At 48.0% G+C, this 14,689-nt stretch overlaps 1 protein-coding gene across 2 annotated transcripts in view; it reads left to right on the forward strand.

The window, feature by feature from the left end:
* Positions 1–12,937, forward strand: part of LOC147708968 (protein-L-isoaspartate(D-aspartate) O-methyltransferase) — a 254,816-nt gene extending 241,879 nt beyond the window's left edge. For both annotated transcript variants that reach the window (XM_086927565.1, XM_086927566.1), the window contains exon 8: positions 12,206–12,937. In XM_086927565.1, coding sequence (XP_086783691.1) covers positions 12,206–12,218 — 13 coding nt within the window. In that variant the 3' untranslated portion in view covers positions 12,219–12,937. The remainder of the gene's footprint in view (positions 1–12,205) is intronic.
* The last annotated feature ends 1,752 nt before the right edge of the window (positions 12,938–14,689 follow it).

Genomic DNA, 14,689 nt, shown 5'->3' on the forward strand with positions numbered 1-14,689 from the left:
AGTTAACTATTAACGTTGTAGTTGTTATGGCACAGCCACTGTAAAAAATGGTTAATATTAAGAGATTTAATATATATATTTTTTTACGTTTAACCATGTTGTATTTCACCTTTATTACGTGAAAAAGGATAACTTGATTGAGAGATTTAATAGTTTTATATGTTTATGAAAGGATGCATGATGATGTGACCAAAGTTTTGGAGTGTCACTGTAGAACATTGTTAAATGCTCTTTGCATGGGTGCAGGATTGTTGGTGTATGATGCTCTGTGCGTGTGTATGTAAGGATAGGCAAGGACCGGCAAACGAAGGAGATTTATGTAGAGCAGGATTTAATTTTCTATATGCTCTTTTAGTGTAGTACGCAAGTCTGTGATTTCAGGATAATGCCTCTTATCCCTATTGTCTCTTTAAATGTATGCAAAAACAACAGTTGATGGACAGAATGCAGATCAATGTCATACATTCACCCCAGTACAGAGATCTGGGCCTAAATCCATTTTGCTCACCAAGCCACCCCAGTTCAGACATGGCCATATGCAAATCAGCCTTCCTGTGCCTCATGGGAACAGTCCAGCCCGAACTGCCAAGCCATGTCTTCCCTGGACCAGAATCAAGCATCCTAGGACTGGTTTCTGGCTATCATCCGTCATCAGCCAGGATAGCTTGACTCCAGTGGCGTGGAGAGCACAGGACTCACGTCTGAGCATATCCCCGTCCCAATCTGGGTGACAAATGCAAAAACAGTTGATGGACAGAATGCAGATCAATGTGATACATTCACCCCAGTACAGAGATCTGGGACTAAATCCATCGTTTTTGTATGGCTTTCAGCAGAAGGCTCAGGATAATTCCGCCTTATCACGTCTCCTTGGGGCCAACAAAGCCGGTCTCTCCTATCGCGTCCTTGCTTCCTCGGGGTCGTCCCCTCCCGATGGTTCTGCGGTTCGTTATGAGGAGAGGAAAGATATGGAGACTGAGGTTTTTAGAACTGTTACGAGTGAAAGGAAAAGGAGTGAGGGACCACCAATGCACAATCACACAGCTAGTGAGTGTAGTGTGAAGGGGATACGAGGCCCATGCAGGATGATGGGAGCTGTGAAGTTGGCCTGGTATATGGTGTTCACTATTCTAGTGATCACCCTGCTCCAGTCCAAACAACCCTTATGGTGATGGTTGTAAGTCAACCTTAAGGACCAGCTATCCTAGTGGTAGCGTGGACAGAACAGTCTTAGGCAAAAAGACTAGAGGCCGTGTAAAGCCAGCTGTTTTACCATATGTAACCCCTTGAATATCAAATGAAAGGTCACCACACAGGATATATTTAAAATATATATGTATTTATTTCTAACACACTCCTCTGAACTCTTTGAGGTCAGAGGCCAAAGCACATAACAAGACGCTCAGTTATTATACGTTAAGTTGCACAATTTACGGTTAGGCCCTAGGGGCGAAGCAAACCATATACTAAGAAAGTGATATAAGTACCACGTCACGAGAAAAGGAAAGGCCTAGGGAATCGCTGTGGCTACACTGTCTTAACAATAGTTTAGAAGACGGAGGCCCACAGGTGGCGCGTGCAGGGTCTTTACATACATGCGGGATTCAATGCAAAGTCAATGGGAACTTAGAAGTTAGATTTAGAAGGATTTAGGACACTTCTGGTTTGGCTAGGAGGAAACAACTAGAGACTTAGACACTTGGATAGTCAATACCCTTCGGAGCACCGAAGTACTCGTGTTACCTCACCCACGGACGGCAGGTGCATAGGTGTGAAGATGTGTCTGGTTTCGTCATTGAAGCCTATGGAAACCTGAAGAAAGATGCTGCAGGCGACCAGGAGGAAGATGCTCGGTTGGATCCAAGGGTGGATCGAGGATGAAGAGGACCTGAAAGCAGAGGGGACAGAGACTGGATCACTAGCCAGTGACCGTGTGGAACCAGGAAGGAACCGGACGACATCGAAGAGCAATCGGGTGCTGTCTTGAAGCTTGTCTTGGCAGCCACGTGGACCAGGAGGCGACGACCACCAGGTGCTGGAGACGGGCTGTCCCACGAAGGATCTTGCAGATGGAGGGGTTGACTTCTGGATTGGAGTCGACAAGCCTTGGCAAAGGCAACCCACGCAGGATACACAAAAAGGCTTCTGGTGCAGACCAGCAAGGTCTGGGGTACCTCACCTTTGCAGGGAAGCAAGGGCCAGTCTGGAGCAACCAGACCAGTGATGTGGTTCAAAAGGATTGTCGTCACAGAGGCTACTAGCCAAAGGGCCAGCAACCGGACAACGAGTCGAGCAGAACAAAAGCAGAAGGGCCCCACGCAGGTCTCTTGGAGTGTGGGGGGCTAATCTTCGTCGCAGATGGAGCTCGGGATCGGGGCTTCTCAATCCCCAGTGCACAGCTTCAAGGGTACCTCAGGAGCTGAACAGGTAGCAAGTTGCAGGCTTTTCAAGATGTCCGGTCCCACGTGTCTCGTCGCCATCACGGATCTCAGCTCAGCTATGCTGCAGTTGTGAAGGGAGGATCAGAGAGGTCTGGAAGTCTGGGTCTTGTCAGGCTCTGTGCTCGGGTTCCGGCGGGAACATCGACAAAGCAAGCCGTTGATTTGCTGGATGGTGCCTGGTTGCCCAGGGTGGTCACCTCTTGGCCACAAGGGAAATTCTTCAGTCTTCAGCTTCAGCAGAATGTCGAAGGTCCAGAGTTTTGTGTCAGGTTTCAGTCAGGATCAAATCTAAAGTCTCAGGACTCCGCTCCTACCTTTATACAATTAAAAGGGGCTGGATTACTGACTAGGTCCCTCCTGTGGGTGGGACCAGGAAGTGGGGTGGTTACACCCCCTCTCCTCTATCCAGTTTCGGGCCAGAGCTGGGGCTGGAGTGCCCCAGCAACCGGTTTGAACTGGGGTATGCATGGAGCACCTAGTGTGCCCCAGGCAGTGTCTCATTCTATTCAGCCCTCCCTGTCCCAATACACAAAGTCCTGCCTGGGGTGGTGCTCGCACCTTCCCAGGCAGGAAATCTATTGTAAACCTCCGTGACTGGAAGGACTCCCAGCAGCAGGAGGTCAGACTTGTGTCGGTGGCAGCAGTGTCCATTTTGTGACGCTGGGGCTCTGGTTAACTTTAACAGGGATAGTCGGCAACAACATGTCTTCTCCCTCTAGAAGGGTGGAATGCTACCCCCGTCGCCAGAATTGGCGAGTGGTAGTATTCCAAGGCGTATGACTCCTTACACGACATGTTTGGATAAAGCCAAACCAAAGTTAGCATTAACCGCGAGGATTATAATGCACTTAAGAGTATATCTTCTGATAGATACATCTGCCGTGTGGATTCCTCACCTTGTGAATATCCCCCTTGCGTCAGCAACATTCGGAAATTCTTTTCGTAGCCTCACGCCGACGTGGTTAGGACGTCACAGAGACACGGCTCCGCTCGCGACTCCGCTGACGTCACCGACGCCTATAATAGGCCCACGCCGGCGTGATGACATCAGTTCCCTTTTTTCCGTGTCGTCGACGCTAACGGTTATCGGGAATCTCTGTAGCCAACTGGTACTTTGTTGCCATTTTGTTGCAAATTTCTGCTTCTTTGTATCCTGTCTCTTCGACAATGTCATCCAAGAAGACCGGCTTCAAGCCCTGCAGGGAGTGCGGTAAAATGATGTCTATTACCGACCTGCATGATGACTGCATCTGGTGTTTGAGTTCCGACCATGATGTGGAAGATTGTTCTTCATGTCGGTAGATGAACCCGAAGGCCCTTAGGGAGAGAGAGGCCAAACTCCTGGTTGCGAAGATGAAGGCTGGGAAGGAGAAATCGTCGAGGTCTCGTTCTCGAAGGGCGAGGTCTGGTTCTCGGGAGGGGTCGTCTTCGAGGTCGGCATCGGATCATGTTTCGAAGTCGAAGAAGAAACATAAGAAGAGGAGACATGAGTCCCGACGTCGTTCTGGTAAGGAGTCGGGCTCGAGGTCACCGAAGAAGGTACGTTCGAAGGTGGTTGCTCTGGAAGTCTCTGAGCCTGAAGGTGAGGCCTCACCTTCGGAGTCGCATGGGCGATCTCCCACTCCGGCTCCGAATCCTTCTCCGGCTCCGAATCCGTCTCCGGCGCCGTCCCCGTCCCGTGAAGTGGAAGAGGCTCGGGAGGATGTGGATTCTGCGCCTGTTGAAGAGCCGAATCTGATCCCTCCTCAGGACCTGCCTGATGGTTTTCAACCGTCCTTTCCTGCCCCAGGCCAGGACCCTTCAGAGTTTCTTAACGCTATGTATGGCGTCTTCTCAAGGGCGTGGTACCCCTCTGGTGCACCTTCGGGTCCCATGGGTCCTTTGGCTTACAGCCTGGGAGTTCCTCACTCCTATCCTCCGGCTCCGTTCATGCCTTACATGCCGGCTCCGACGCCACATTAGCAATTCCCGGCTCCGCCGAAGTCGTCAACGCCGATTCCGGCGTCGCCCGCTCCAGATCATCCTCGAGGGCATTCCTCTGCCATCGGATTCGATACCGGCGTCGGCCCCGAATCCGACGGAGCCGCAGGTGGATCCGGCTGCGAGGCGTGTGAAGGAGAGGTCCAGAAGGGAAGCTCAACGCCTTTTGGAAGAGCAAAGGTACCTGGATTCACATTCTGATGTGGAGGAAGGTGAATTGGAGGAGAGCTGTTTTGAGGAGTTGGCAGATTCAGGAAGTCTTGATTTCTCTCCAGAGTGGGAGTTGCCCTCAAGCTCTGGTGCTCCTTCTAAGGATATCCAACCTTATCATCTGGTTATGAGGAAGGCTGCTGAACTTCTTCAATTGACTTTGCCAACGGTGGAGTTTAAATCCAATATCCTCACTGAGGTCTTGCATTCTCCGAGTTCCGTGGCTGAGCCTTTGCTTCCATTTAATGATGCCTTGACGGATCCCATTATGGAGGTGTGGAAGAAACCATTGTCTGTTCCTGCGATTTCTAAGAGTGTTGCGAGAAGGTACAGGGCTTCACCTGAGGACCCGGCTTTTCTGTCTTCTCATCCTTCGCCAGAGAGCCTGGTCATTCAGGCTGCCTGTTCTAAGAAGAGTCTTAGTGCCTTTCCTCAGGTTCCTTGTGAAAAGGAAGCGAAGAAACAAGACCAGGTTGCAAAAAAGACCTTTTCTTTGGCAAGCATGGCGTTGAAGTCAACTAATGCCACTTGTCTGATGGGGAGATATGTGCATGCCCTGATGGATTCTTTGCGTGTCCTGGTTCCTAAAGTTCCTGATGCCAGCAGGAAGGATGTTGAGGAAGTGATCTCTGATGCTCAGGCGGCAGCTCGCCAGGTTATTCAAAGCGGTCTGGACACTGCCGACTCTGTGGCTCGTATCATGGGCACTGCTGTTGCCACTAGGAGGTCAGCCTGGTTGAAGTCCTCAGACTTTTCGGCTGATGTTCAGGCGACTTTGCTGGATCTTCCTTTTGATGGTTCTGGTCTCTTTGGGAAGAAAGCGGATGCGGCCCTTGAGAGATTTAAGGATTGCAGAGCGACAGCTAAGTCTTTGGGTCTCCAGATCAGAGGCTCTTCGACCAACAGGAGGTTCAGGGGCTTTGGTCGCTCCTTTCAGAATTTCCGGCAAGGCCAACAGCAGCAAAATTCTATGTACAGATCGTACAGGGGAAAGCAAAGAGCGCGTCCTCGTGGACGTCAGGCCTCTTCCTCCTCCACCTCTTCCAACCCCCATGCCACAGAAAAGCAGCCCTAGATCCGCTGTTCAGGATCATGTGGGCCGGTTGGGGGTCGGCTTACCCATTTTCTACAGGATTGGGAATCTGTTACATCAGATCTTTGGGTTCTCAATCTTGTAGAAAATGGGTATGCCCTTCCCTTTCGGGAATTCCCTCCCAATTACCCTCCTTGTCAAGGCTTTTTCACCGAGGAACATCTGTCTCTTCTGCGGGAGGAGGTTCTAACTCTGTTATGAAAGTGTGCGATAGAGTTGGTCCCAGAGCAGGAAAGGGGTCAGGGATGCTACTCCCGGTATTTCCTGATTTCCAAGAAGGATGGCAGACTACGTCCAATCCTGGATCTCAGGATCTTGAATCTCTATCTGAAGCGGGAGAAATTCAAGATGCTCACCCTTGTTCAGGTTCTTCAGGCGCTGCTGGAAGGAGACTGGATGGTGTCGCTCGACTTGCAGGATTCGTATTTCCATCGCAACACTACCAGTTTGCGGTCCTTCCGTTTGGTCTTACTACTGCGCCTCGAGTCTTCACCAAGGGGATGGCGGTGGTGGCAGCTCATCTCAGGAGGTCGGGGATACCTGTGTTCCCTTATTTGGACGACTGGCTGATCAAAGCAGAGTCGTCATAGAAGGTGCTCCATCATCTGCAAGAGACAACTCAGTTGTTCAGGTTGGGTTTTTCGATAAATGTACCCAAGTCTCACCTGGTGCCCTCCCAGCGCAACCTGTTCATAGGTGCTGTACTGGACACTACTGTTTGTTGTGCATTCCCTCCTCCTCAAAGGATTCGCGACATTCAGGAAATGATTCCTTTATTTTTCAATGGAGCGGTCGTTCCAGTCCTGAAGGTCCTTTGCCTGCTCGGTCTGATGGCTTCTTGCATTCTGTTGGTCAACCATGCACGCTGGCACATGAGGGCACTCCAGTGGTGTCTCTGCAGGCAGTGTTATCAGCACAAACGAGATCTCGGGGAGTCAGTGAAGATCTCCAGAGAACTGCAGCGGATCTGTCTTGGTGGAGCGTGGAAGGCAACCTGTCGCAAGGAAAGCCTTTTCATCTACCTCCATCGGTGGCCACGGTGATAGCGGATGCATCCACTCTAGGGTGGGGTGCTCATCTGGGGGATCTGGAGGTCAAGGGTCTTTGGTCTCCAGAGGAAAGTTTGCTTCACATCAACCTTCTAGAGTTGCGGGCGATACGTTTGGCGCTCAAGGCCTTCCTCCCTTCCCTTCGCGGTCCGTCGATCCAAGTCATGACGGACAACACGACCGCGATGTGATACATCAACAGGCAGGGAGGAGTGGGGTCGCAGTGTCTCTGCACAGAGGCTCTGCGTCACTGGTCCTGGGCTCAGGACCACCAGATTTGTCTGATGGCAAATCATCTGGCCGGAGTTCAGAACGTGCGTGCAGACAGTCTGTCGGCAGTTCTCTGCCGACCACGAGTGGAGGCTTCACCCGGAGGTAGTTCGTCATGTCTTTCGGACGTGGGAGATTCCGCGGGTGGACCTGTTTGCCACTCGCGAGAATGCTCACTGCCCGTCATTCTGCAGCCTCCAGTATCCGAGGCAAGGAGCCTCGGGGGGGCGCGTTTCAGTTGCGTTGGGGAAGTCAACTCCTTTACGCGTTTCCTCCCATACCCTTGATTCCTCGGGTTCTGAGGAAGATTCGCCTAGACCGGGCCCAAGTTATATTTGTTGCCCTGGACTGGCCAAGAAGGGTGTGGTATACAGATCTACTCCACCTCTCCTCTCACCCGCCGCTCCGTCTCCCTCTCAGGGCAGACCTTCTCTCTCAGATGGAGGGGCAGGTTCTACACCCCCACCTCCAGTCATTGCACCTTCATGCCTGGAGATTGAGCGGGGCAACCTGATTTCCTATTCTCTCACGCCTGACGCGGTGGATGTCATCTTGTTAGCCAGGCGTGACTCCACTAAGACTGTCTATTCGTATAGATGGTCAAGATTTGTCACTTGGTGTGGTGAGAATGATATTGACCCTTTAAGAGCCCGTTTGTCTGATGTTCTCCGGTTTGCACTTTCTTTGGCGCAGCAAGGGCTTGCTGTTGCCACGGTTAAGGGCTATCTTTCGGCGCTGTCGGCTTTTATTTGTTTGCCTGACCAGCCCTCTCTTTATAAGTCTCCTGTAGTTTTAACGTTTTTGAAGGGTCTCATAAACAAGTTCCCTCCTACTCCTTTTATTGCGCCTCAGTGGGACTTGAATCTTGTCTTGACCTTTTTGATGGGCGCTCCCTTTGAGCCTCTTCATAAATGTCCTATGAGGCTTTTAACCTTTAAGGCAGTTTTCCTCGTTGCAATAACCTCGGCAAGGAGGGTGAGTGAGCTTCAAGCTCTTAGTTCCAAGCCCCCGTTCCTGACCATTCATGCTGATCGAATGGTTCTAAGGACCAGGGCTGCTTTTCTTGCTAAGGAGGTGACTGCTTTCCACCTTGGTCAATCCATTACCCTCCCTACCTTTTATCCTCCCCCGCACCCTTCCAAGGAGGAGGAGAGGTTGCACCGTCTGGACCCTAAGAGGGCGGTGTCTTTTTATTTGGACAGAACTAAAGACTGTCGCTTTGATGACCAGCTCTTCGTTGGATTTGCTGGCTGCAAGAGAGGGAGAGCAGTCCATAAGAGAACCTTGTCAAGATGGATCGTTCTGTGTATAAAGATCTGCTACTCTTCGGCCGGTAAGGAACCTCCAGAGGGTATTAGGGCTCATTCCAGTAGAGCTAAGTCGTCAACCTCTGCGTTGTCTAGAGGTGTTCCTGTTGAGGACATTTGTAGTCCGGCTACTTGGTTTTCCCTCCACACTTTCGCGAAGCATTACTGCTTAGATGCCGAGGTGAGGAGGGAAGGTCACTTTGCCCGCTCTGTCCTTCAGGATTTCCTGGTTTAGAAGAGTGGACACCCTCCTCCGGGAGTGGGGACTGCTGTGGGACTCTATTCACAAGGTGAGGAATCCACACGGCAGATGTATCTATCAGAAGAACAAGTTACTTACCTTCGGTAACGCTTTTTCTGGTAGATAATATATCTGCCTGTGGATTCCTCACTGACCGACCCGCCTCCCCGTTGTCCACTCTTCTTTACCAGAGTTACTGTTATGTATTGTTTATATATTGTAATGTTAAGGAGTTGTTTCGTTTTGCTTTCTTGCATTTGCTTCACACTATGTGTGTTTCTCCTTGGCAATTGTGTATTGTGTATACTATGTATATTTCTACTGTCATTGGTCCGTCCGTGTGCCTCGATGGCACGGAAAAAAGGGCGGAACTGATGTCATCACGCCGACGCGTGCCTATTATAGGCGTCGGTGAAGTCAGCGGAGTCGCGAGCGGAGACATGTCTCTGTGACGTCCTAACCACGTCGGCGCGAGGCTACGAAAAGAATTTCCGAACGTTGCTGACGCAAGGGGGATATTCACAAGGTGAGGAATCCACAGGCAGATATAGTATCTACCAGAAAAAGCGTTACCGAAGGTAAGTAACTTGTTCGAATGGCGATATCATAGAACAGCTATAAGGACATGGTTCCGAAAGCTTCAGACGGGCTCAGCTCATGCTAAAGCCACATCTCACACATAACCAAGCACTCTGCCTCCAGGATTGTTAAGGCCTGTCGTAGGAGTGACTTATAGGTTACTATGTGTCTATATATAAGTAGGTATAGAAATACTATACCTAAGCAAGGGGTGATTACACGACCTTGCCCCAGCTGAGTGATCAGCCAGTTGTGTCTATTTGAGTGGCCAGCCAGGGGTGGCATAATACATGAGGCAGCCCCTGGTAGGCCTTAGTTACACCTATGCCCTGAGTACCTAGGGTATACTTCTAAAGGGGCTGACAAGGTGAACCAATTCCCAATTGTGGATGTACCTAGAGTACATGGTCTAAATTTAGAGAGAGTGCGTCTGTGCTGTGGGTCTGATTAGCAGGCCCACAGCCATATCCAAGTCGAAAACCAGCAAAGCAAAAAGTGGGGGTGACCATAGGAAGCAGACCCTACTCTCCTACAGGAGCTGCTTAAAGAACAGGCTTCCTTCCCACCCACCCCGGGACATGGTCCTGTACCTTGTGTAGCTACGCTCCTCCGGGAGCGTGGTTGGGCGCATCACCGTTTTGGAGGCCTCCTGGCTCCCTGGTCAGTACCACCTTTGCGGGTTTAAGCAACAGCAGGCTTCTGTCTTTCGATTCCTCCAGCTCCCCGTTTCTCCAACTCCTCTGTCTTACGGCTTCTTACTTGTTGGTTTACCGGGCACCCTCTAATGGCTAGCTGCTGTATACCTCATCGTGATGTTGTGGGTCTCTGAGCCCTCTGCTCCGGTTAAACGGATCGGTCTCTATTACTGTCTCCTGTGGGATGCTGCCCTACTGGATGCAGTCTTCAGACTGGGGAAACAGAAAAGGACTTGCTGGGTGAGTGACATCTCCCTCAACTCTCTGTTGTCTTTGAGGGTCCCGAGGGGAGGTAAACCTGTGACACACCCTCTCCCCATGTTTCTCCCGTTTGGGGAGAGGCGGTACTCGCAACAAAAAGTCTGTGTTACCATTGTCATACACCTCCTATGTTTCACCTGAAATACATATGGCTGAAGGGACAAAAACCACTGCAAGGTGCGGGGTTGTGTCCTTTGTTGCGGCACATCCATTGGAGTGGGGCATGGTCTGTTTAAAGAGAGAAGGGGCGGCCATCCAGGTAATATTTCAACTTTTCAATTGCCCATTTTACCGCCAGACATTCCTTTTCTATGGTTGGGTACTTTTCTTCCCGGGCAAACCGCTTTCTACTGATAGAGTAGGGGGTGTTCTATCCCCGTAGGGAAGTGTTGAGAGGACCGCTTCTATTTCTAATTCTGAGGCATCAGTATGTAGGAGGAAAGGCTTACTAAAGTCAGGGGAGGCAAGTACCGGACTGGTGGTGGTAGCTTCTTTCAGTAGAGAAAAGGCTTTTTCCATCTCTTCGGACAGATGTAGTAGGGTCTGGGATTTCACATGGAGTATGTCCGTAAGGGGGGGCAGCTATCTCGGCGAATTGGCGTATAAATCGCCGATAGTACCCTAATAGTCCCAGAAATGCTCGGACCTCCCTCTTGGTGGTTGGAAATGGGGTGTCAGATGGCTTTGATCTCACTCAGAGTTCCAGTCCTGGACATCTGCCATGCAGAATCATGGGCATCTCTGCACACGTTTACCAAGCACTGCTGCTGGGACAGTCTGGTTCGTAGGGACTGGCACTTTTCCAGCTTGGTCCTACAGGACTTTCTAGTGTGAAATCATTCCGTAGACCCTCCTCTGGGGAGATATTGCTTGGGTATCTATTCTAAGTTAAGTTGTGTGCAGCAAGACGTCTGTAGCAGATGAACAAGTTACTTACCTTCAGTAGCGCCTTATCGGGAAGGGACTGTATCTAGCCACAGATTTCTCATTGACCCATCCATCCATCCGTCCTGCTCTGTGAATGGTTTTATAGCGTTTTAGGGCATGTTCCCCTTTGAGGGCCCTAGTTTTCACACACCAGTGGTTAGTACTCTTTTTGACTCTGTGCTTCTGGCACGTCACATAAAGAAACTGATGTCCGCACTCTGTGGTGGCACTAATATAGGCCTCGCTCTTGTTACTGTCAACTCAGACAACACTGACAACGACACGAGAAACCGAACAGCGCCAACGCTGGCACACAGGAATACTGCTTCGCAAAAACAAAATCCGGATCCAGTCTGACACTTGGGGATAATTCTAAGCTAAGGAATCTGCGGCTGGATACAATCTCCACCAGATAAGGCATTACTGAAGGTAAGTAACCTGTTCTTTAGTGTCTGAAGAGTATATTCATCCAGTTGTAACTTTAGAGATCCAATATAAAGGGCTAATCAGCATTCAAGAAATCCTCTGCTAGATGAAGGTTGAAGGCAATTGCTTTTGATTCTCATATTAGCCCCTAGACAACCATACATATTCATTTTTTTGGGACCAGTGAATGATGTCTTGTCTTCACTAGATACCAGGTAGAAACAAGCACCTCGACATTAATAAGTCTTAAATGGTCTCCTTTAAGGAAAATAGAAGCCTTAATTTTCAGTGAATGGTACAAGAAAGTCGCAAAGGATTTGCTTCAATACTGTTAGTGTGCCTTAGTTTGTGCATGGTTTGCGCATTTGACTAAACAAAATAATGAATTTAATTTGCATAAATGCTGACATCTAAAGAAGAGACACTATATCTAGTTTTACAAAAAAATTCTACATAGATCAAATATCGAACAGTAGAAATCATTATGGCATCCCCTTATCAAGAGTTTTCACCCTAAAACGGAAAGATCAACGACATTTGTGCTGATAATTTCAGACCGCTACGAATAAGTTAATGCAACCATTTGCTGGCATGCACAGTACTATTGCTTGCTAAATAGTTTTATATTTTTGTTTGGGGGTTGTGCTTGTTTATGTGCAATGGCTTTTGGCCTTCCATTTTGTTTAACGGCAACCGTTCTAACTACCACTTTCATTTCTTTTGCAGGGGTGAATTATAAAAACTCCACCCGTTTGATCCAACCGTAGTATTACAGTGGGATACTCATCTCCAATTCGAAATGCTTTTTGAAACAGCAATGCAGCTTTTTTGGACTTCGTTGTGCTGTTATGATCGGCATGGAAACGTATCGTGTTGTATCATTTTTTTTTAGAAGCTGAACGTGCTAATCTGGTAGAGAATGGTTCAAAACAATAATTCGGCAGCGTTTTGTTTACATGCCTTTTATTTGTCTAAAGAAGAGGAATCTGTCAGATTTTATTTTTATTTGTGGACACTTTCAATTTTAACTTAACTGTTCAGAATATTCGTGGTTCTGTTTGCTCATGCACTCCTTGACACTACAGTACGTGCACATTGCCAGATTCTATATATATCCAGACGTCTGCTAAATGCTATAGATAAAACCGAGATGAGCTTCCCTTTTCAATCATTTGAAGTGGTGTCATCGAATAGCATGTAGTGAATACAACCTGCTGCTTTGCTACATTTACACAACCCGATATTTGTACATAATAAACTTGAATAAATTCGGGATTTTCGCTTGTTATTGTAAGCTCCGCTGTTCAAAACGGGTATAATAGACACAGATTTTCATATTTCACTTTGCTCGATCAACTTCCTGATTTACTCTATTCATGTTCTGTGTAAGCTATGCCCATGCTACTGAACAGCGTATGCAATGATGCTTTGCCAAATAAAAATAAAAGCAAAACAAAATGTGTCCTTGCCTTTTGTGTTTGTGCACACAAGGTACAAAAGAAACATGCCATTCACGAAGATAAGCCTCATTAGCATTCGTAAGCAACAAACGCTTTCCAGCCCCCCAAAAAAAGGCCTTGGTGCATGGACCAAGACCTGCATTCTCCAGAACGACGACTCTTTTATTTTAAATACTTGGGCCTGGTTTATTTATTGTCCCATGTATCCTATTTGGACGAGTCATCTGAACACCGAAGTAAATTACAAGTACGTTAAAGATATCCATTTATAAGCGAGAAAGTTGGTGTTATATGTTTCTGTACATCAAAAGGCCACTAGTATTTTGTTATGCTTTACACACTTGTGTATTCAGTGCTTTGACTACAGGTAAGCTTGCTAGCGTATAGTGCTGATCCTCGCGAAACATACAAAGTGGCTAAATAAGCGCACTTGCACAGAACTCCTTTCCAAAATTCGGGGGTGGTGCCGTAGCAAAATCTTTGAACTAAGAAAAACAATGTGGAATATGTTGTGAAAATATGATCAGCACCCACCAATTATCATGTCAAATATGTGAGCATTGCAACATTGATTAAATACATAGCGCATAGACTCCATCAAAGTTTTTCTAAAAAAGATTCTTTTATTCTCATCTTCTTTAACACCTTAACCGTACGATTTACCGCGGTGTGCTGAAGATTTTAAAAACCCACTTTACATGACGAGCTCAGCTCGTCATCAGCATACGAGCGCAGTAGCTGATGACGAGCTGACCTCGTCATCAGCAGCGAAGGGGTTAAAAAACTTTTCTTCCATGTAGCAAACAAGTTTTGTTCCTTAGCAGAGACTTCAGGGATACAAAATAAGGACAAGATTTTAAATCATTTAATAAAATGCCTTACACACAACACCATTTGCCTTGGTACACATAGCGCAAGTTTGCAAATTGTACAGCTGAATACTGAACCATTGTGAGAACTTAAATTGCTATCCTAGAAAACCACAATCCCTGTGTACAATGTTATTCTAAAGTTCGACTCATCAATACTCTAAATACTGTTCTTTTCTTGAGGCTACTACACATCGTATTCAAGTCAGAATTATGCTGTACAAGTAGCACTGTTTATTGTTTGGGGAGCCACCCTGACCCTTTATTCTCTCATAACGATTAACACGTTATCACACGTACCATATTCCTCCAAATTTGCCAATTTAACAATCTACCTTTTAAATTCACGTCCTTTTTTCGGTAGAAAAGCTAGTTGATTAACTTTAATTTTCACATTCATGGATTTTAGCGTTCTTTCTCAAGTTTCTTGGATGAGCACCAAGTTCCTTTATCACATATCCTAGTATATACATATTTACTTTGACTTGTATTAATTGCTGTTAATCTCTCTTGTGCATTAACCCCTTCTAGTCCTCGGCAGTGGCGCTGGTGTGCCAAGGAGGTAACCAATACGTCCTCTGCACACAACCCAGAAATCCCTCTGCTGTAAACAGCAAACAGGAGGCATTTTCTTTTTCTTCAAAGTAATGTGAATCGAGCGCATGGTGTACTGGCGTTATTACATAGAAAGTGAAATTGAAATGAGCTGATGGGCTCAATTCCTGTTTCACTGCTTAGGTGCTCGTGGGGCTATCTCAGCTCCCCGAGCACCGAAACACAAAGGGGGGACTCCGCCTTCCAATGATACACTTCCCTAGTGAATCCCTGCTCGGTGATGGCCGCAGGAGGGTGATTCTCCAAGCAGGGTGCCACCACTAGAC

The sequence above is a fragment of the Lissotriton vulgaris genome, chromosome 6, assembly GCF_964263255.1.
Source record: "Lissotriton vulgaris chromosome 6, aLisVul1.2, whole genome shotgun sequence".
Classification (NCBI taxonomy): domain Eukaryota; kingdom Metazoa; phylum Chordata; class Amphibia; order Caudata; family Salamandridae; genus Lissotriton; species Lissotriton vulgaris.